The sequence below is a fragment of the Alligator mississippiensis genome, chromosome 11 (assembly GCF_030867095.1).
Source record: "Alligator mississippiensis isolate rAllMis1 chromosome 11, rAllMis1, whole genome shotgun sequence".
NCBI lineage: Eukaryota > Metazoa > Chordata > Crocodylia > Alligatoridae > Alligator > Alligator mississippiensis.
In genome coordinates, this window is record NC_081834.1 from 23,318,069 (window position 1) to 23,340,836 (window position 22,768).

The 22,768-nt window shown below is 43.2% G+C and overlaps 1 protein-coding gene across 4 annotated transcripts in view; it reads right to left on the reverse strand.

Moving 5' to 3' along the window:
* The window catches only part of MYO5A (myosin VA), a 195,308-nt gene extending 172,954 nt beyond the window's left edge, over positions 1–22,354 (reverse strand). For 2 of the 4 annotated variants that reach the window (XM_059714680.1, XM_059714678.1), the window contains exon 1: positions 22,229–22,352. In XM_059714680.1, coding sequence (XP_059570663.1) covers positions 22,229–22,255 — 27 coding nt within the window. In that variant the 5' untranslated portion in view covers positions 22,256–22,352. Of the gene's footprint in view, positions 1–22,228 lie in introns of all 4 variants that reach the window. The other 2 variants (XM_059714677.1, XM_059714679.1) reach the window with 2 other exon arrangements.
* Between the last annotated feature and the right edge of the window lie 414 nt (positions 22,355–22,768).

Here is a 22,768-nt window from a genome sequence, read left to right on the forward strand (position 1 = left end):
AACTTACATTACCTGAAAGACTGGTTAGAGGAGCTACAAAATAGTGGCAATTGCTGAGAGCCACGGAAGATGTAAAGGAGAGTAAAAAAAAAAAAAAAAAAGAGAGAGAGAACAGCCATGTTCTACATATTAAGCTAAGTGCGCTACACTGAATGGAGAAGTAATAGAAAAATGAGAGAGTTTCATACAGTATTGATTTTTCACTGTGTGGTTGCAAGACACTTTACAGTTGTACAAAAAAATTCCAGTGCTTCAAGGTTAGCATTTTTGTTAACTTTTGGTAATCTGAGATCCAAAAAAGTTAGCACTAATAAGTTGAAATTAATAATTTTTTTTTTAAAAGAGAGTGTTTTAACAGACCACAAATCACTAGCAGTTTAAATAGAATTGTTAAAAAAAGATAAATAGCCATCCTAAGGGACTAGTTCAAATCCAGTCAGGACAACAGTGACCAAAAGAGTTTAATATCTGATAATTATGGTACCCAAAAAGTGAAGTGTGTGTGTTTTGTTGCTTGAGAAATGGACTCTAATTTCCTCATTGTAAAAAAATACTGCAACTGGTACTGAGAGGGAACACTAAAGGCAAGAAATGGATGGACATGAGGTTGGGCCAAGGGAACAAGGAATAAATAGGCATGAGGCTGAACTACCTGCCTTACCCTTAGAAGTGCTCTCTTGAAGCCATATGGCAGAGCAACATGAGGAAATCAGCGTGGCCTCCCAACTGGCTGTACCCACTGGGCATGTCTACACATTGCCCTATGGCAACATAGTAACACACTACGTTGTTGTACTGAGTGCTATGGTGATATAAGGATCACTTGTGTCTACATGTGATCGCCAGTTACGTCGCCATAGCACCACACTCATGGTGGCGAAATCTACCTATGTGCCACATGCATGGCGCAGTAACCACCCATACTGCACCATGCTTTACTACTTGCAAAAGGAAGTATTAAAGCATGGTGCTGTAGCAATATCACCATACAACAATGTGTAGGCATGCCCACTGGGTCGCTATTCAGAGAATTTCAGTCTCCACTGTTACCAGTCAAACATCTGTTACTAGTACCAAAGATTCAAACTGCTTACATTTATGTCAAAATCAACTCTTGCACAGTTAGACTTGAAGCTCTTAATTCAGATCTTGGCAAGTAAGAAAGAAGTGGGTCTTCAGATTTCTCTCTCTCTGCCAAGCCTTGAGTTGAGAGCTTCAAGTTAATACTGAAATATACTATCTGAAACATTTCAGCCCAACACTTTTCTGCTCTACTTCAGTTGTTAGTGGCATCATTAAATCTTCCTGTGAAGCACAGAATCTCCATCTCAGATCATTGTGAAAGAAGCTAGCTGTTTTTCATATATTTTGCTTTAAAATTAAAATGGAAATTTCCCATCTTCTCCAATTCAGTTATTGATTTCAGATATTAAGTAGACTTTTAAAATATATTTTTCCAAAAGCTTTTAAGCTCCCATCAGAGAAGCTGATGGGATAACTGAACAGACTCGAGTAACAAACAGTGGCTGCCTGAGATTCTGCTAACAGATCCTTCCATTTGGGAGAAAGAAACTAGTCAGTGGTAAATGCAGCTGTCTGTTCATCCTTGGTTCATAGTTACAGAAAAAAGAAGCATCTTCTTTTGTATCTGTGTTACTGCTTTAGCACAGAGCCAACTGTAATGCTGTGACGAGATTACTCAGCTTTTCTAACATTCACTAAGGCAGGAGGAGACAATAAAGGGTTGTATTGATCGGACATGTGCACTGGACCACACTGTGCTATAGTAGTAGAACTGAGACACAGAAGCAGTTAAGGGAAGCAAGTGGTCTTGGAGCAATAACTGATTACCTATTTTACTGTGGTGTTATAAAGCTAAATTCACTAATGTCTGTAAAGCATTTGAAGTATAGAAAGCTGTTGAATGCTTGTTAGACAAATAAAAAAAAAGCTACAAAGCTACAGGAATTAAGTTTTCACAACACGATATCCTTACAGTCAGAAAAATCAAGATACTAGTGGATTGCATTTTCCTAAATGTCTTTTTATAAACTTGGGAGCAAATCCTAAGAGTTCCCCTCAATTCTGAATCAGTCCTAATTTAGAAACAACTCTTTAAAGGAGTATTCGTATTAAAATACAAAACTATTTGTATGGTGTTATGAACCACAGCTTCGCATCTTTAACCAAATCCAAAATGACTTTAAATTTAGGACAACCTCACAATAATTAGATTCTATACATGGAAATTCATAAATGTTAAGTACATGTTATAATTTTCCAGGTAGAATCTAATTTTTGGAAGGTTGTCTTAAATTCATCCCACCACCACTATGGCAGGTAAAGCAGCACGAGGAAGACAAGTGGCAGGGAAAGCAGTGATGGGGTAAGGCTGGAGACCTGGCCCCTGCCCCGTGTCCCTCCTGGTGCCTGCAGCCCTGTTCCCCCCACACCTCACCACAAGTTATCGTATGTGGTGGCTCCTGTTCCCATCTAGGGCCCAGAACACACAGTAACTCTAGTCCTGGTCAGGCAGCAGCGATGGCTATGGCTCAAGCTCTGGCCCTGCCCCAGCCTGGCACTCAAATCCAACATGAGGCCATGAGGTTTTTTTTTAAAAACTCATGGTGAATAGGGGAAAAAAACCCCATCTTGGATTCAAGGACATACAGTACCAAAGTTTAATGTAAGGAGACAGAGTAGCAAATCCTGACTGTTACATTACTTCAAAGCCTGTTGTTATACTGAGCAATCGGGCCCATGGAAACGATAGGGAATCCTTAAAAATAAATAAAATGTGTAACCAGGTACCACAGAACAAAGCCCAATTACCTCAACTAGAAGATATGGATAGACTGAAACATTCTGAAAATTTGTGCCAATGTTGGTAAACTGGTTGATTTGGAAAAAAAAAAAAAGAAAAAAGAAAGAATCCCCCTAAAGTTGTAACATTTTGTTTTGACATTTTGAAAACTAAAGATTTGATTTGCTTTTAGAAATGACATTTTCCCAAAGTAATGCTTAGCAAGTGAAATGTTTTGTTCAACCTGAAATAATTATTTTCAATCTTTGTTTCTCCTCAAAGTTGGTTTAAAAATAATAATAGTAGTAATAATTTGGTTTGATTAACAAATCAGAAGTGCATTACTTGCATAGCTCTGTTCAGAACAATTAGTCATTTGGGAATAAGCTGGCATAAACACTATGACATAGTGATACAAGTATAGGCTCCACAGGTTTTCATATAATTCTTGCTAGCAGTGCACTTTCTATGCAAACACACCCTTGATAAATTGCCAGAATTTAACTTATCACATGGAACAGAGGACAATGTCTCTATTCTATATCTTGGTTTTAGGCTTGAGAATACTGATGCTCCTTCCCAATATCCCCCTCCCCCACAAGCCCCCCCCCCCCCCCCCCAAGCACTAGTTCTTTCACATATTGATCCTGTTTACCCCAAGCTGTCAATTTTTACTTGGTTTATTTTTAATCCATTGATCCATTTTCACTAATATGTAAATATAAGGCACTGTGATATCAGTCAAGGGTGTGAAGAGATGTTACCTGTAACCAAATGGCTATGACATTAGAAGCCCTTAGCACAGATGCAATTACACTTCAAAACTGCACATTTACTGGTATGGCTTATTTTGCTCATTCCATTCATGGGAAGCTGGTTTTATTATATTGATATAAGGCATAGTTTTACCATTATGTTCGCATCCACCCTAGGAGCACTTAAATGGTATAGTATCACAGTATCCCATCACCAATAAAGTATGCATAGTTTCTCTCTCTATTAAGGGTACATATTCTGTCCCACCATTTGTTTCCAAAATATGAAGATTCCATGTTCAAGGAACTTGCAACTGTATGTAAACCCAGTGTAAGAGTGCAAAAACCACACTTGAGTAACAGTAAGCAGAGTTAAATTTCCCATAGCTCTCCTTCCAACATGTACAGGATGGAGCAATAAAGCAGGGCTGGGGCTGAAGGCCCAGTCATGCACCCTGAGAAATGCCAGGTAACCATATAAAAGTACCTCCCTGGTAAACTCTGAAGAAACTTCTTTGAAAGCCAAGCTCCCCACCTATTTGCTAGATGACTTTTTCCTGCACATGCCTTTGTTTCATTTGAAATGTTTCCTTTAATCTCCAGTGATCAATGCCTTGCTAAGGCCCCAAAGAATAAAATGTATTTACTTACATCCACTGTTGCTGTACCCAGAAGCCTGCTGTACTAGCTGACAGAACTCTGAGTAGCCAAATTTCAGTGTCAGTGACTAGAGTTTTTCTAGGTTTACGTCAGATCCACTGGAGCCAGATACTAGCCTACAAGACCTTGGAGGATGTTACAAATTAGTGACAGAATAGCAGTGATCCTCAGAGCTGCATCCTACACTGGAGGTACCTACGTTAGGACCAAGTCTTCCACATACATTCAGATGTCTTTCCACACTGTTTATTTATATTTCAATTAGGGTTGTGTAACACGATTTAAAAAATGGATTGTGATTAGTTGCAATTAATCGCAATTTTAATTGCATAGGTAAAAACACAAAATTATGTGCAGAAAAACTCAAAGTTACACAAAATTATGCAGGTACTTTATATGGCTCCAGGTGGGTGTGGGGGGAATTTGTGAAGGCGTTGGGGGCTGTGGGGGTGTGTTGAGTTTGGAGCACAGGGAGGGGGGGTCCCAGATACCTTGGCAGGATGTGGAGTGTTGTGGGATAGGAGTGAGGGGCAGCAGTGTGAGAGTGAGGGGCAGACAGACATAGACAGCACCCAGCAGGTAAGTGTTGTGGAGGACAGATTGAGGCCCCCACTGTGAGGGAGTGGGTCAGAGGCTAGGGTGAATAGGGCCCCAGAGTTAGAACAGGTCATGAGACGAAGGCAGGGACTCATCCAGGCGCATGGCGGGGGGCACTCCCATTGCTGTGAGCATCCCTGAGAGAGACATGGGGGGCATGTGCCTCCCAGATTTGTGCGCGGGGCAGAGGCGGGCTGTCTGCTGCACGATGGACTCTGTGCCCTGCTGCCTTTGCCCCAGGAACTGCACAATGCCATGTTGTGCCTCCCTCCACCAGGTGGGCAGGGGACATGGCATAGCTAGCACGTAGCTCCAAGGGCAAAGGCAGCAGGATACAAAGCCCAGCCCGTAGTGGCAGCCTGCCTCCACCCTGAGCACAGATCTGGGGGGGGAGAGGGGCATGTGCCCCCCATGTCTCCCCCAGGGTGCCCTGCGCCCTTGGAGGAACTGCCCGTGGCTCCGTCCCATGACCCACCCCAGTCCTGGGGCCCCATTCACCCCAGCCCTGTCTCTGACCTACTCCCTCCCTCACTGTGGGGACCTCGATCTGCCCACCCCCACCCCACCCTTTCACCTTCACAGACTCGCCTGCTGCGCACTGCTCCACATGCCCCTGGCTGCTGGGATGCACTCCTAGCCACCTGCAGGCTGCATGTCTGCATCTCTGTGTGCCCCACCACCCCCCCTGCAGCCACCCAGAGCTCACACCCAGGCTGCCATGTGGTCCTCTGCACTGCCCCACAGGGCAGTGGTAAGCTCCAAAACCATGTGCACAATTAAAGTGTTGAAAAATTAACGTGAACAATTAATATGTTAATCGTGATTAATTGACAGCCCTAATTTGAATATTGTTAAATAATATTATATTCCCTCAAAAATGTCTATTCAGCTATTAGAAAAAGTTAATATTTTGTCTACCAAGAAATAGGATTGCAGCAATATGAATCTTACAATAATTAATAGTGATTAAAAAAAAAAAATCACATTAACATTCAATTTCAACAACACATGCAAATCATTGTTTGGAAAATGTATTTTAAAGTAAAGTAAACAAATAAGAGTCTGCCCTAATAAACAAAATCGTGTTTGGAATGTTTCAAACAGTAAGAGTTTTGTAAACCTCTGAACCAGAAGTCAAAAATAAGTGTGCATTCAGCCTTGGTAAATACACTCTGACAAAAAACAGATACTGTATGCAATCAACTGAAAAAGGTTTCAACTGTATTTAACATAAGCATATAAAATAAGTTTAACTGCTCTACTTACTTTGACATACATATAGTCTAAGCCATCTATCATCATCCAGTACTTCTGACGGTGCAGATTTCCAGCATCTTCAGAGACAGTTGGAGTTTCATTGTCAGATAAAATGGATTTAGCTTGCATAGATATTTCCATTTTGTTTGTTCTCAGTCTACAGTAACACATACAGCAACCCACACTTCTACCTCTGACTTCTTCAGCAAAAACAACTGAGGTTGTCTGCTTTTCAAGATTCATATGAATAACCCATGAAATCTGCAGAGGATAATGTGTCACAAGCCATGGTGGAGTACTGAATTCCCTTATTGTTAAAGTAACTCAGTATTTTAGTTTAGTTCTCTAGATGCACAAAGAAAGTGAGTGTGTTTTCCTCTAAATCATCAAAAATAATGACAGCATGGCACTGTCTTGTGATAATCAAACGGAAAAATTCAAACCCATTACTAAGTGATTCTGCCAGCAATAAATCTTTTGTCCTATTCACTTGCAATAAGAAGACCACATGCAAACCTCTCAAATAGAGACATCCAAGTTCTTCCTTGTTTAAAACTGTCACAAGCATGCAGTTTTCATATAACTATTTAGAACACTTGGGGATGTTTATATGACAAGTTATACAGAGTTCTGTTTTTTCTCCCTATTCTACAGAAGGCTAAAGCAAAGCTTGAAAGCCTTGCTTGATAGCAATTCCATTGCATCTATGAACTTAAATTTTGCAATCACGTTCATAATCAGGTCGAGAGAACAAATAGCTTGGAAGGGCCTCAGCTGTACAGATTCTGTTTATGCCCATCCATCTCCTCTGTTTCTTAAGAGCTAAGATAATTTAGTAAATCAATTATCCTGTTGATTATTTGTAACAGTTTTAGTTTCATATGAATTAACATGACAGGCCTAGAGATAGACATACACGCAGATGGGTAACAACCGACAACACAAAGCAACAACAAACTCTTCTCCCTGTGGCCGAAGAAGGGTGTTTGTATCCAAAAGCTTGTAAAGAACAATTTTTCCAACTATTTAGTTGATCTAATAAAAAAATATCACATCTACCCAAAGAACCTTGTCTGCCAACTGACAATGAGGGACTTCAAAAACAACATAAGAGAAGAGAAGTAAGGTAGCGTATTCATTAAAGGTACTCATTAAAAATACTTTTACCAACAGATGTGAAGGCAATAATCTGGACTACACTACTACAATTACACTTGGATTCTTAGCCCTTTCCTGATCAGCACCTGTCCCCCCTTTTGCATCCATAAACTGGGCATGGCCTATACAAGCTTGGCAATTTCTACAGTACCACTTGGGAAGGCTGCTGATTCTAGCATAAAGGGACCTACAACTTGGAGGGCGTCTTAACATATGCTCTAGGGTGAGGGAGATTTAATTAGAGCAGCTCTCAGGAGCCACTCTAATTAAAGAGCCCACAGTGTCTTGAGCATCAAAATGGCAGTGGGGGCGCTTTAACTAACTCTCCTTATATGAGCTTTATAAAGCGCCTCTGCCACCATTTAGAAGCATAAAGAAACAGAATGCTGCAGAATACACATAATGCTGAGGCTCCTGGAGCGTGCTACTTGGCACACTCCGGCAGACTTGACTGAGTCTACTCCAATGTGTGCTAGTTAGTATGCGTCAAAGCAGGCATTGGGCATGTGTACAGGTACCCATAGTGTGCATTGGGCGCACCCCATAATAAATTAGAAGCAAATCCAGTGCTGTCTTCAACTCTTTTCAAGTTGCCAATGCATCCTTCTGATTAGCAAAACCTGAGCTTCCCCATTTCTGCACTTTTGCCTTCTATGCTGTAGTATTTCTGATAATTGTGACTGTAGGTTGCTGAAGATACAATTTTAATAAATAGCAATTGCTACTGTTTTGAAACATGCTTCTACAATATTTTGCCTCTACAGAACTCAAAGGAATATAGAGGCATTAATTAGGCCTCAAACTATTTCTTGGAGTTACCTATTACTACACGCATTGTATAGACAAGAGAAATAGAAACAAAGATAAAGTAATGTTCTCACACTTACAGTGCAACAGAACACAATAGGAGCCTTCACTATTCACCTCCTCATATAACTATGAGATAACACTTCCTTGGCCATCTCATCAACATGTCTTCCCATTGATAATAGGTTTTTTGGGCTTATAGATGGATAGACGTTAGGGTTGGAAGGGACCTCAGTAAGTCATCGAGTCCAACCCCCTGCCCTGGACAGGAAGTATTATCTTAAGAGCCTTTGAGAATTATATTAGCTCAAGAAAGCATTATTAATTTTTATTGCAACCAACATCCACAGTAAGATCAAAATTTGCCTCATGTTATCTTTGTCTTTTTCCCCTAATACACTTGAAGGAGTTGTAGCCCCAGCCTTAAACACCTAGACTTCACTACTATTACCATAGAGATTTCCCTGAATAGTCATTCTTTCCCTGGTTAGTTTTAGCTAATATAGAAAATTGGGGCATCACAGAGTGTCAAATAAAGCCTAATACAGACATTCGGCTTCTCCTGGGAGAGTTGCTCCTTTCCTAGGAGAAACCATGAGTGTATAGCTGTTCAGGCTTTTTCTCCCAGAGTAAAAATGGCAGCTCCAGGAGAAAAATAAGGGGAATAACCAGGGTTAAATCACTTCTAGGAGAGTTTCTCCTGGGCGAGTGAATGTTTGTATATGCTGACACCACAGGCTGGCCATGGGCAATCTGGGTTAACCAAGCAGGACTGCCCTATGCACCACTGCCATCTGTTGCTAGGCAGATTAGGCAGAACATCCTGAGATGTGTGCACAGCCTCTCCCCCGCTCCCCTACTTTGGCTACAGTGTCAGCACTCTTCAGGGCCTCAGCATTCAAATGTCTGCACACATGGCTCTACATACCTTTTTCTTAGGGTTACCATACTTCCAGGTTTTCCTGGACATGTCCCCTTTGTTGACCCCCTGTCCTCATGTCCGAGTAGGTTTTTAAAATGAGCGCAAATGTCCGGGTTTTTGCTCTCCCTCTGCTTTCCTGGGCACAAGCAGCTTGGGACTGCTTGGGGCTAGGAGAAGCAGGCAAGGTGATTGGCTGTCAGGGGTCACATGCTCTACACGTAGGCCCCAGCAAGTAAGAGTGTGTGTGCATGCGTGAGCAGCTGGGTTGGGGGGGGGGGTGGAAAGAGGGCTCTGGGTTGGCAGTGAGGGGCACCAGCAGGGCTGTGGAGCAAGGTGCTGCAGGTCAGGATTGAGGGGCACCAGCAGTGCAGGAGCTTAGGAGTTAGGGGCAGAGGCAGGCCACAGGCATATCACTGGCCCCCTGCCTCTCCCCCTCTTCCTCCCCTCCACCCCGCTCCCAGCATCCTCCCTGCCACAGGAATCCTTTTTTGATCCTGGAAATATGGTAACCCTAGTTTTTCTACCACAAGAACAAACCTAGGAGGAATCTCCCAGGTTATTTGCATGTGTGTATGCAACCTAAGTAACCTACAGATTCCTGGACCTCCAGCTAACCAGGCTCCCCTTTCAAGGGCTCTTGTCAAACAGGCTCAGCCTGGCTGAGCTCTTGAGCTTCCACACCTGACCATGATCCCAAGTTAATGCGACTGCCCCAGTTTGCTGTAACTGGATTGGCTGCTGAGAGTGCCATTCAGCCCTTTTAAGCCTTGACAACAGTTTCAGTCCGTTCCAGCAAGCCTCACATTCACTGAGGTGGAACTCGGTACCAGCTCTCCGATTCTCTTGGTTTCTGATCTCTCCTTCCAAACTATATACCTTGAATCTCCCTCTTGGCTCTTCTGGGACCTGGTCCTGCGTTTTCTGCTCCACTGACCCAGACTCTGACCTGATGCCCTGGTAACCTGTACTCCCACCTAGCTGACCTCTTGTTGCCCTTTAGGGCCTACCCGCAGGCCTGGCAAAATGCTCACAAGACCCATCTCAAGAAATTTGCCAAATTAACCCTCACCCAAAAAACAGAAACTCATGTTGCTACAATGCATCCAATAGGAGCCAATACATATTGACAAAAAGGTCTAATGACAGTATGGCTTCACATCTGTGTCACAGACATCTGGTAGAATTACATTACAAATGTCCTGTCCTCCACTCATTGACTACTGGGCCATAACTGTGCTTCAGGTCAGCAATAATCCTTTCATTTTTACAAATTCTTACACAGACACAGTAAGGAAGAAAACAAAACTAACACATGGTAGAGTCAAATGAGAGCACATCAAGATGAACTACTTTCCTAAGGCAAACTAGTCTGGAGAAAACCCAGGTTGTGAGGGTGCAATCTTCAGCACAAAATCTGTGGGTACTGTTGCGCTTGCAAATTATGGAGCCATTCAGATCAGCTGTATTACAAAGTGCTGATTCATAGTGTATTTCACACTGGGCTGCTGCTTGCACCAGCTTGAAATTCAGGGAGTGGTGTTTAATCTTAAAAGCTTGAGCCCAGTAACTGTGTCTTTGACATAGTGGCGCATGTGGAAATTGGATGCCACACCTAAAAAAAGAAATCAGTTTTGCTATTAAATATTAAATGCTTTTAAACAATCAAACCCATCTTATCAAAAGGATAGACACATATGTGCCAATCACTTGAAGGACTCATCAAGGAGACACTTCTATTTGTTTGCCATGCAAATTACGCTGGAATATCAGAGTACAATAAATATCTCCCATAAACTGAATAAAATACAAGTTAAAACCCTGTGCTTTTAAAGTTTTACAGATGTTCTTAACTTCATACTTTGAGGTCAGTGGAATTTTTACAGTGAATAAAGTTAACTGTGTGTATAAGTCTTTGCAGGATCTTTGCCAAACATCCCAAGGTAAAGTTTTTTGGGAAAAAAATGCTCCAAGAATCACAGATCCAATTATTTTAACCAAATACTCTTTATTCTGCAATGCAAACATTTAAAAACCTTTCACTATTAAAGCAGAAAATTGTAACTACTGTTTTAAATCTCATTTTCATAGCATCAGCACAGGTAAAGGAATACGGGACACTATTCTCCTCTTTTGTGCTCATTTCTGGACTCCGCTTCTGGAAAAAACAGTAGGAACAGCTGTAATGCTCAGACACTTAAACTGGCCATAACTCACTTCTACAAACAATAATAGATATAGCACTTATTACCATGAGGCAAGGGGGAAACCATCCATTGTAAACACTGTTCCATAAAATGTGCAAGACAAGTAACCTCTAACATTTTTGTCAAACATGCAATTCCCTGCCACCCCCTGCCAAAAAAAAAAAAAGGTAAAGAATGACTTAAGTCCAGAATCTGTTCCTGCCAAGTTCACATGGACAAAACAAACCACTAACTCTAATTAAGAGTTCCTACTTTCCAGCAGTTTTCAAGCTTCACAGTGAAATTGCTGAAAGGCAGCCATTACATCTACCTACTCATCCAAATTCAAATTCACTCTTAGTCCCCCAGCATCCTAGGGTGATTTCCATCTCCCCTCCCCACAGGATGGGTGGGCCTGGGCCAATGCAGGCATGCGACTGCATTTCCAGAATCAAAAGTGAATGTCTATTCACTTGCTTATCAGTTTAATCTATACAGCTTAAACTAACCTGCAAAGATTGAATCAGTTCAGCCTTGGGCTTTTTGACCGTTTGTTCTTAGCCTTAGGGTCAAAGATGGGATGGAGGAGGTAGGGGAGCAAAAACACGGGAGGGGAACAAAAACCAGAAACATTTACTGGTGTAACAAACATACATTTCCTGACATCACAGCTGTACCATCCAGGGCATATCAATAACCAGATGTTGCTTCAGTGTGGACTGTCTATATCAGCCATGGCACCCTGGCTGAAAATCACTGGCCTGTATTCATGCTCAGAATCCTGTTAGGTTCCAAGACTTCTGAAGAAAAGAACAGAATCAAGGATAAAAAAAACTGTTCTATTAATATTAGTTGCGTGCCTCTTGTGGGATCACTCTAACTTTATAAAACCTAAATTCTGTCACTAACCGTAAAACTGTATTAAATGACTGGCATCTCTAAATCCACTACAGAAGCTAACATTGCATTTTTTTTTTAAATCTAACAGCAGTAAGGGGTAGCCATTTGCAGAAAGTAACTGTCAGTTGCACACACTTCCCCCCATACAAGGAAAACTCTAACCATCTACTTACCATATAACCACAATTGACTTTTTGTAGAAGCCAACTGTATTAACACAAAGCTGATGAAATACCAAGGGATCTGATATCTAACACATATTAGAATACCATGCTTTTAAATACAGTGGAGTCGCATCATACGCGCATTTAACTTACGCGAACTCAACTATAAGTGCTCGGCAAAAAAAAAAAAAAAAGAGAGAAAAATAACAATTTAAACAGTGCAGGCGATTCTGCCTGCCATCCCACTCGAGTTCCCGCCTCTCATAGTGTCAGCATCTCGCTGCGCTGAGTGTGATTCTAGTGTTTAAAGATGAGTATTTTTCGTACAACATGGTCCCTAAACGCAAGCCAACTACTTCATCTGGTGCTCAATTAATTGAGGGCCATAGAGAAACACTGACTAACGAAGAGTTAGAGGAACTGATAAAACTGTCTACAGAAGATGACGATGACGAACAGGAAGAGCCAGCAAGTTGGAATCTTCATAAATTTGCTGAAGTGTTCCAAGCAGTGAAACACTTGAATGATTTAATTTCTGAATACAATCCCTCCATGGAACAAAGTCTCAAAATCACACATAGTATTACGGACGATTTGAGACCGTACCAAGAAATGTTTGAGCAGCTCAAGAGACAACAGTGACAGTTGCCAATCACCATGTTTTTCAAGAAAAAACAACCAGCAGCAGATGAGCCTACGCAATCAACTTCTCGAGCTGAACCAGAGCCAACCACTTCATCTACGACTCGCTCTCCGTCACCCAAGCCTGGCCCATCATCTCCTGGATTGACATCAAGCCCTGACGACACCCCAATATGGGCAATTTAAGGGATTTTCAAGGGTAATTTTGACTGTACACGATTTTCGCCTTACTCGCCAACTTTAGAACCTAATCCCTGCATAAGATGCGACTCCACTGTAAATTATTCTGAACTGCTCCTTGGATATAAGCAGTTCAGTGAGTTCAATGTGCATCTTTTAACAGGAAAAATGCTACAACTGTACAATGAATGCATTAAAATGTGTATATGTATGTGCATATGTACACACATGCAAACTTACACCTTAAGCAACCATATTTCCTACTGAATAGAGAGCTACTGAAACAAAGCTTCCAGAGATGTTACTGTTTTTCATTTGTCTTGCATAATACATCCTCTCAAAGCCTATTTGTGGAAGAGGCTTTCACAGAGAGATTGCTGCCTCAAGACCACAAAAAGCCCTGCCCATGATGATCTCATTTCCTATTGAGAAGGAACTCAGTACTCAAATGAACAGCTCTAACCATAGAGGTCTTGGTTTAGTATACCTGCACTCCTTAAGGCTTCAATTTTTCTGCTAATAAGAATAGCAAAGTGTTGGTGACATATCACAGATGTAAACTGCTAACAGAAATCTGAGATTTTTTTTCAGTTTCCTAGACCATGGATGCGGTGTCCAATAGCAAAAAAGAAAATAATATATGCAAAAGCACTTCCTTTACTATAATCATACACTGCTATATAGTAGGTAATGTTATATTAAGTGCCTTCACTTCAGCAACAGTTTCAGGAACACTGCTATGTAAAATTCTGATCAGTCATATACCCATAATGCTTAAGCACCATTATTTTAATAGTAAAGCAGTTGCCCTAAGTAGCTAACATATTCCCTCATCTGTTTGCAATTAATTTTTGAAACAACATAAGGGCAAGATTAGCAAATATAGTATCAAAGGCTCCCACATGTTACTGCTTAATTTAACAACAGCATATATTTAATTTCTATGATAACCTCACAGTACTGAGGCCCCTGACATATGTTATATTTAAGATGCAATAATAGGTTAACCTCACCTTAATCAGTAACCCAGATGCATGTGCTAGTCAATTTAAGGTGTGATAATACCGTAATTGAGCCAGAAAGTTATTTCACATCTAATTATAACTTTGTGACTCATTTGTATCATGCCTTGAATTGCATAGGTGGCTACTCACACACCAGGATTTATCAAAACCTGTGTGCCACCCAGCTGGGCAATACACATGATTTTATAAGGCCCAGCACAGGAAGACACACATGAATGGCAAGATATGTGATTCTGGGATCAGGGATTAAATCCCATCACATCTTAAAGTGAATGTCTGTCAGGGGCCTACGTCCCACATATCCCATGTAGAAATACACTAAAATAATAAGTCTTTGCTTCTTCTTGGTTAAAATAGCACACCATACAAGTTGTATATCAACATGAAAAACTGCCATCATGCTATTATTGAGCAGTACAACCCTGAAAAATCTATTAAGACAATTGTCTGCTGTTTAATTTTTAGAAAGCAACACAGTATACAACAGAAGGACTTCTTAATTAAGCCAGCTAGAGGACTTCCTCCAGTTCTACATTTTAAAAAAGCATGTGAAAGAAGTAAGCAAATGTTTAATATGTACCTGTCTTTTCACTAGCATTTTATTTGTTTGCTATTATTTTTCTTATTCTGGACTTTTAGAAACTAGAGAGTCAGTTTCTGGTCATTCTCAATTTCCAGCCACAATAGCACAGTGCTGCCTTAAACTGAAAATGTTGCAAAGGGATGTTCGTTTATTTTCATAAAGAGGACCCTAACCACGCCCCAAGAACTGTCCCAGTTAAGCTACAGGGTTCTGAGGTCTGCCTGTGCAGTCTTCAGTACCAGACTAGAGCCTGCTGTTTCTTTTAAATGCTCACAAAGACATTTTTATTGACCATGGGGAATGCTTACTTATACAAATACAATACTTAGAGGCAAATTTCAATCACATATCCTTCAGCAAAACAAACAAACAAACAAAATATTCTGGGACAAAAACAAGCTAGATAAAGTACATAGTGAGAAGAGCTAAGCCACAGTGTATGCACTAGCAGTGAAACCAAGAAACTTAATTTTTTTTCTGTCAGCGGTGTCCCATATTCCACCCCATGTCAGTCTGGTTTATTGCTTACAAAACCCAAAGTTGAATGGCATCAAGGAGAAGATGGAGGAATTGAAGGTCAAACGTTGAGTTTGGCTTGTTGAATCATATGCTGTAGTGTAAACTAAAGCTGTCTACTAAATACCCAATAAGTCTTTCCACTGAATTTAACTGCAGCTGGATCAAGTCCTAGGTAAACAGCACTAGCTGTTAATTAGACTCTGGAAAAGGAAGCAAGAAGCATCATCAAGGATAAAAAAAAAAGAATGATCTATTACTAATTTTTTAAATGCCGTTAGGGCTGCTTGTTGTTCATACCCAAGACAACATAAATGCTCTGGGAAAACAATAGTTCTATCTTAGAAAATCTTTTTACCCCATCCAGTGTTAACTATCTGAGATTGATAGGGGCCCAAGGAACTTCCAAAAAAAATAAATAAATCTAAAAATAAAGTACCTAACATAAAATACAAGTCTCTGTTTCTATAACTGGGAAGATGAAAGTAATTGTGAATAACTGTGAAGTGCCTAAATCACAGAGAGGAAAACCAAAGGGAAAAATAAGCTTTGAACTAGGGGAACAAAAACATTAACAATATAAGATCCTCATTTTAATTTGAAAAGAAGAGCAAACACAATTTCTAACCTGCTTTGTTGACTTCCATATACTGGTACTAATGTTTTTGTGCAATTTTACAGAAATTTACAACTTTGGCCCAAAGTTATATTTCAAAGAAAAATGCCTGACACTACTCATGAAATAGTTCTGAAACTGAGCCCTAAAGCAGTGGCTCAACCTTTTTTGCAGCAGGACCTATTTGTAAACATTGATAGCCAGTGCTGACCCAGTAAATAGTTTAAGTAAAAAACAGTCTGCTGGTCCCGCCGGTGCTCCTCACTCCTAACCTGGTGACCCCCAGCCCCAGCCCCCAGTATGTGGGGCATGAGGTGTGTGTAGGGGGGCATGGGAGGCCCAAGCAGCCCCCTGCAGGCTGGAACTCTGCCAGCCTGCAAGGGAAAACCCAGAGTTTCCCATGATTTTCTCCTTTAGAGGAGAATCTTTTTTTGAAGTTTGTTGATCCATTTTTAAAGTTTGTTTGCAACCCTTTCATATATTCTTGTGACCCACTTTTGGGTCTTGACCCATGGGTTGAGAAACACTACCCTAGAGAGAAGATACTGCCTTGTATACAATTTACATTTGAAATCTCATTGGGTGCAAGTAAATACATCTATTTACTCATTGGGTGCAGCAATATCAAAAAAGGGACAGGTCAAACACATTCACACAGAGCATGCTGTTGTTTGATTGTCCTGGAGTCAGTCATTTAATTCAAAGCTTCTGTTATCAGCAATAGTGAATAACAACACAAGTGTCTATAGAGAGTCACAGAGATTAAACAAATTGACATGCAGATAAGGGAAAAAGGATTTTCAGAGTGCTGACATCGGTTATCACAAAATGTATGTAGATGGTCTTTGGCAAGAACAATCTCACTTTGGAAAAGTAGTTACTGTATCCTATTTCAAGATAATAGCTGTGGCCTGGCCAGCAACACAGAAGTACTATTTCATGGTGCCACGCAAGAGATCCAAGTTCGCAATCTTCATTCCTCATTCTGCATTTGAACAGTGCTTTGGGACATCTTGAAGCTTAACAGTGCAGAACTTCACTTATCTATACTTCACTGATCCACAAACTATATTTTGCAACAAAAATAGCGATCTCTCTCTCTTTCTGAAGATTTAAAGAAATATTGACAATATTTTCAAAGCTAATGCTTGATTTTTACCTACTATTGTTATGACCAACTCCTAAGATTACTACAGCTGCAAAAATCAGGGAAAAACATTCTACTTCTTCAGTTTAGTTTGTCCATTCAACATGCACAAAGATAGTCTCTCTCACTCACCTGTATAGCTGATCAACTTGCCCTGCCTTTCAGAGTCTTGCCCTCTGTCATCTTGAAGTTGTTCCCATTATTGTGACTGTACATATTTTGTGCCCAAGCAAGAGTGTAACACTACAGGAGACATCCCCTAATCCTAGCCCTTCTGAGAATTCCAAGCAGAGGACATCCAGCTACTCCAACTAATCTTCAAAAGCTGCATCTAGATGAGTTCAGACATGTGGTGTATGGCACCGTAGACCTATCTGTGATGCCACACACCACACATGGAGGCATTCCCCACACTGCTACCTTGCAGCATAGGTAGTGTTTGTTTTGGGTTTTTTTGACCCCGGGAGATCCCGGGGTCAAAAAAAAAAAAAAAGCAGAGCAGCGCACACAACAGCAGTACACACCACCCAAAACTGAAGTCTGGCTAGCCAGAGCCACACTCCGGCTGCTGGCCAGGCTTCCTACCGTGGCTGCAGTCGGGGGGGGGGGGAGGGGGGGGGACAGGATCCCAGGTAAGGCTGCTGGCCCCAGCTTCCCCTACCTCACCGGGGTAACCTGCCACATGCCAGAGTGCACATGGCACAGGCATTCTCTGGTGTGCTGCTACTACTTGTTCCCTGGGAAACAAATGTTTGGACTCATCTGGATGCAGTGAAAACTTATTTCAGTTCTGTGGGAATTTCAAGAAGACCATCCTGAACAAGTTAGAACCATTGAAGCTGTAGTAAGGATTAAATTAAAACAAAAACACAAAATGTGTGGTAGCTCTCTCTCATACTTGGAAAGAGTTACCTGATTTATGTTGTTACACTGAAAGAGCAATCATTTAAAACAACACTACAATCGTGGTGGATGGGTCGGTTTCGACCTGGAAGGGTGTGGGCAGTGGGGTCCCGCAGGGCTCGGTCCTTGGACCAATACTCTTTAATGTCTTCATCAGCGACTTGGACGAGGAAGCGAAGGGTACTCTGTCCAAGTTTGCGGATGACACAAAGCTATGGGGAGAAGTGGACACGCCGGAGGGCAGGGAACGGTTGCAAGCAGACCTGCACAGATTGGACAAGTGGGCAAAAAACAACAGAATGCAGTTCAACAAGGATTAATGCAAAGTGTTGCACCAGGGAGGAAAAATGTCCAGCACACCTACTGCCTAGGAAATGACCTGCTGGGTGACACGGAAGTGGAAAGGGATCTTGGAGTCCTAGTGGACTCCAAGATGAACATAAGTCGGCAGTGTGATGAAGCCATCAGAAAACCTAATGGCACTTTATCGTGCATCAGCAGATGCATGATGAACAGATCCAAAGAGGTGATACTTCCCCTCTATCGGGTGCTGGTCAGACCGCAGTTGGAGTACTGCGTGCAATTCTGGGCGCCGCACTTCAAGAGGGATACGGATAACCTGGAGAGGGTCCAGAGAAGGGTCACTCGTATGGTTAAGGGCCTGCAGACCAAGCCCTACGAGGAGAGACTAGAGAAACTGGACCTTTTCAGCCTCCACAGGAGAAGGAGGAGAGGCGACCTTGTGGCTGCCTATAAGTTCATCACGGGGGCACAGAAGGGAATTGGGTAGGTTTTATTCACCAAGGCGCCCCCGCGGGTTACAAGAAATAATGGCCACAAGCTAGCAGACAGCAGATTTAGAGTGGACATTAGGAAGAACTTCTTCACAGTTCGAGTGGCCAAGGTCTGGAACGGGCTCCCAAGGGAGGTGGTGCTCTACCCTACCCTGGGGGTCTTCAAGAGGAGGTTGGATATGCATCTAGCTGGGGTCATCTAGACCCAGCACTCTTTCCTGCCTATGCAGGGGATCGGACTTGATGATCTATTGAGGTCCCTTCCGACCCTAACATCTATGAATCTATGAACACATCGTCTCTGGTCAACTTGTCCTTTTCTCCTCTACCCCATTCCCTAGGAAGTCTGCCAGTGAGACTGCTTCTTCCTTGAACAGTTCACTTGAACATACCTACCCATGACTGAACCTCTAACGCTACATGCTACCTATTATTTGATCCAGTCTTCCTAATGTTTGGTCACTTTTAACAGAGCTGCTGAATCTAGGGCTAAGTCTTACAGTAACTGTGTATCTATGTCAAGTATTACTTTCATGTTGGAGGCTCTGTGTATTTTATGGAACCATCCTGAAGGTGCTCACCAGTGGGGAAGAGATGTAAAAACTAGTTTTTCTGGACTACACATGGCTTTAATAGAGGAGAGAATAATCTGTTCTAGCTCATAAAGAATAGGAACAATCTTCAGAAAGTGAACACTGGAATAAGTTTATTACCTAGTCCTCTACTGGGGGACTATATGCTGCACTTGTTTTATTATACAGGACCGTTGCCCACTATCTTAAAGTCATTATGTTCCTTATTTAGTAAGTTTACTCTACTGTTCTTATTCACTAAATAAAACATCTAAAAATTGGAAAACAGAGGTGGGAGGACATATATATGACAAAAACTGAGATGATGAATGGAAGAAAACAAAAATTCTCTCTCCTCCAGCAATCAGGAGACCTTCAAGTCTATTATATGCTCATGTACCATCACCCTCTTCAGGAGCTGATAAAGGCTGCTAAGCTGTCATAAGGGCGCTGTCCCAGAACGACAGGAAATCTAGTCCTTTCTAGCAGCCTAGTAAAAAGTTGGCCTACACAAGGTAGGAAGGGTGTGAATTTAAAGCAGGATAGCTATTCCTGTTTAACTCTGGATACGAACATATAATCAAGTTAGTGGAAGATGCACGTGGGTGGAAATTTACAGTGTTTTCATTGCTCCATGACTAACCACCTCTTTCTAGAGTAACCGTTCATCTATCTGAACAAATCTGTCCTGCAGTAAATGAACGCTAGTCTTCTATAGGTTAGTCCAGTGGTTCTCAACCTTTTTCAACTTGATGTTCCCATTGATAGGTTGGAGACACCCCTCATAAAATACCAGCTTTGAGCTTTCACTTGTTTTTTGACTACAGAAAAATAAGAGAACAATTCTGCTGTTGCACAGAACTCAGACAAAGACTACAACAGGCTAGAATGTTTTTAACACTGTGGATTCCAATTTGAAAACTCTGGGTTTATCTTGTAAATCATGTTTGCACACTTAACAGTGCTAGCATTGTGTGGCACCCTGGTTGAGAATCACCAGAGTAGTTTAAGGATAAAGTGACATGGGCTAGTGTTCAGTTATTATGCACAATACATGCACAAAGGCCACTACCATGGAACAGCTGAAACACTGCAATACCCTGCTGACACTTATCTAGTGTTAACTTAATCAAGTGTCTATACTTTCCCATTTTGAACATTTTTATTGTGGAATAAAAGCATCTGCACAATTTGTTAATCAGGAATAGCTATTCTTAAATATATACAAGGACAAATAGATGTCTAGTGAATTTTTTAAGGCCAGCTGTGCCCACACTTCCTTTGACCAGAATGCTTATTTTCATTTGTTTATGCAGATACATTTAATATAAGCAGCTGTCTAGAACAGTGGTGTTCAGCCTTTTTTCTCCTTGGTGGGCTGGACGGGCAGTGCTCAGTTTGTCCAAGGGCAGGATGTGGCCAATGGCCTTGATCCAGCACCCAGGGTGGATGCAGCGGGGCTCCATCCAGTCATTCAGAGGAGACCAGTGGGGCTGCCCAGCCTGATCCAGGCCCATGGCAGGAAAGGGGCATGGCTTGGCACTGATCAAGCCACATGGAGAGATGAGGGCACGGCCCAGCTCCATTCACTTGGCAGAGGGAAGAGGGCAATGCCCGCCCCAGATCTGGCTGTGCTGGTGGAAGAGGCATGGGAATTTGGCAGTGAGTGATAGTTTGGGACTGGCCAGTAATGCTTACAAATGGGTCCTGATACTGAAAGAGGTTGAGAACCACTGGTCTAGAGCACCTCGGTCTATCATCAACTAACCATCACCTCCACAATTTTTTTTCAGTCTCTCATTTATGTGATTGGTCCAGTCTCTGGCCAAGAGCCAGCTTTTCCCATAACACACACTGTTTAGAGTTGGCCTATGAAACACGTCAACATTGTATCAAGAATTTGGTTTGTATTGACTCATCATCCTCAAAAGGGATTACCCATTGTATATCCATGGGCAGTTACTGCAAACACGGTGAAAGAATCATCCAGTGCAGAAATACTCTCTTTTCATATTCCCTACTTACACGAGTAACTAGCTGGACCGTAACTGATGTTATAAAGCAATGGAAAATTCGAGACTGGACACCATTTAATAAAATATGCCCAAACTCAACCTGAAATTACAAACTTGATACAATAAGATTGATAAAATTCAATGGCATGGGGTCATACCTAATGACTACAATGGCCCTTTCTGCCAGAAAAAAAAGAAAAGAAAAATCAGTGATCAATAGTTTTGCTGCAGGTACACACACACACACACACGAGACACTTTACTGCTAATGCATAAAATGTGCATTGCAATGGACCTTAATCCTGTCGGTCAGTAACACACGTATGCAGCGCTTCTGCACTGATCTCCGCAGTTCACACGGAGAGGTAGTAAAATTCACCCTAAACTATATTAAGAGATTGACTGAAAAGTGGCCCTACAAAGAGTCCCCTTCCTGCATCAGTGCTGGCAGCAGGGATCTCAGCCAGGCAGAAGGCAAGGAGGATCGTAGCCTACCATTACCCACAGAGATTCCCCGCAAGGCTGCAACGGCTCAGCCCCGTCTCCCATGCCTGTTTCGGCAGAACAGTTCTGAAGAAGCGAGACTGGTTTTAGACAACAGCAGGAAGGTGGATTTTGGAAACGAGAGAAACCCCAAGGGTCGGCAGGCGAGGGGTTGTGGATGAGACCTGCGGCCAGCGGCTGCTGCTGGCGGGCGGTGCTGGAGGCCGGGTCTGCCCGCGCGCCGGACCTGCAGGGGACCCGGCCGGGAAGGATCCCCCCCCGCGCAGCCCGCCGGGCCCGAGAGGATGCAAACGCGCGGCGGAGCCGGCACCCCCGAGCCCGCGATGCCGCGGCGGGAAGGGCCGGGAGCGGCGGCTGCGGCAGGGCGGGGCAGATACCCCCCACCCCACCCCCCGCTTCCCGGCCCGGGTGTGGGGGAGGCGACCGGGAGGGGAGCGGCGGCGCTGCCGCCATCGGCCGCGGATGCCTGAAGGACACACACACACACGGCATCTCCTCCCCTCCCCGCCCGGCGCGGCCCCTCACCTTGGTGTAGAGCTCGGACGCGGCCATGATGCCGCCCGGGCGGGCGGGCGGGCGGGCGCGGGGGATGCTGATGCCGATGCCGATGCCGACGCTAAGGCGGGGCGGGGCGGGGCGGGGGAGCCGGCGCTACCTGTGCGGCGCGGCGCGGCCGGCCCCGGCCCGGTGCATTGTGGGAAGGCGGCGCTGGGCGGGGGTGCGGGCGGCGCGACGCTGAGCGCGGCCTCGGCCTCGGCCTGGGGCCCTGTCTCCTGGGGCGCCGCCCTGGCACTGCACGGCCCGCCTGGCCTGCTGTCCCGCGCCGGACGGGCTCGTCCCTCAGCTCGGGGCGGCGCACACCGCCGCCCACGGCCTCCCGACCGTGAAATCGGTTGGCGGGTGGAGCCGCGCCGGTCCAAGCACGCGGGCGGACGAGGTGCTTTGGGGAAAGGTGATGTCTTTTGTTAGACCGGCTGAATAGTTGGAAAAATAGTTGGTCGCAGGCTTTCGGGCATCCTTCTCCGGGCATGTCCAGGCTCCCGGGGAAGATCAGGGGGAGGGAAA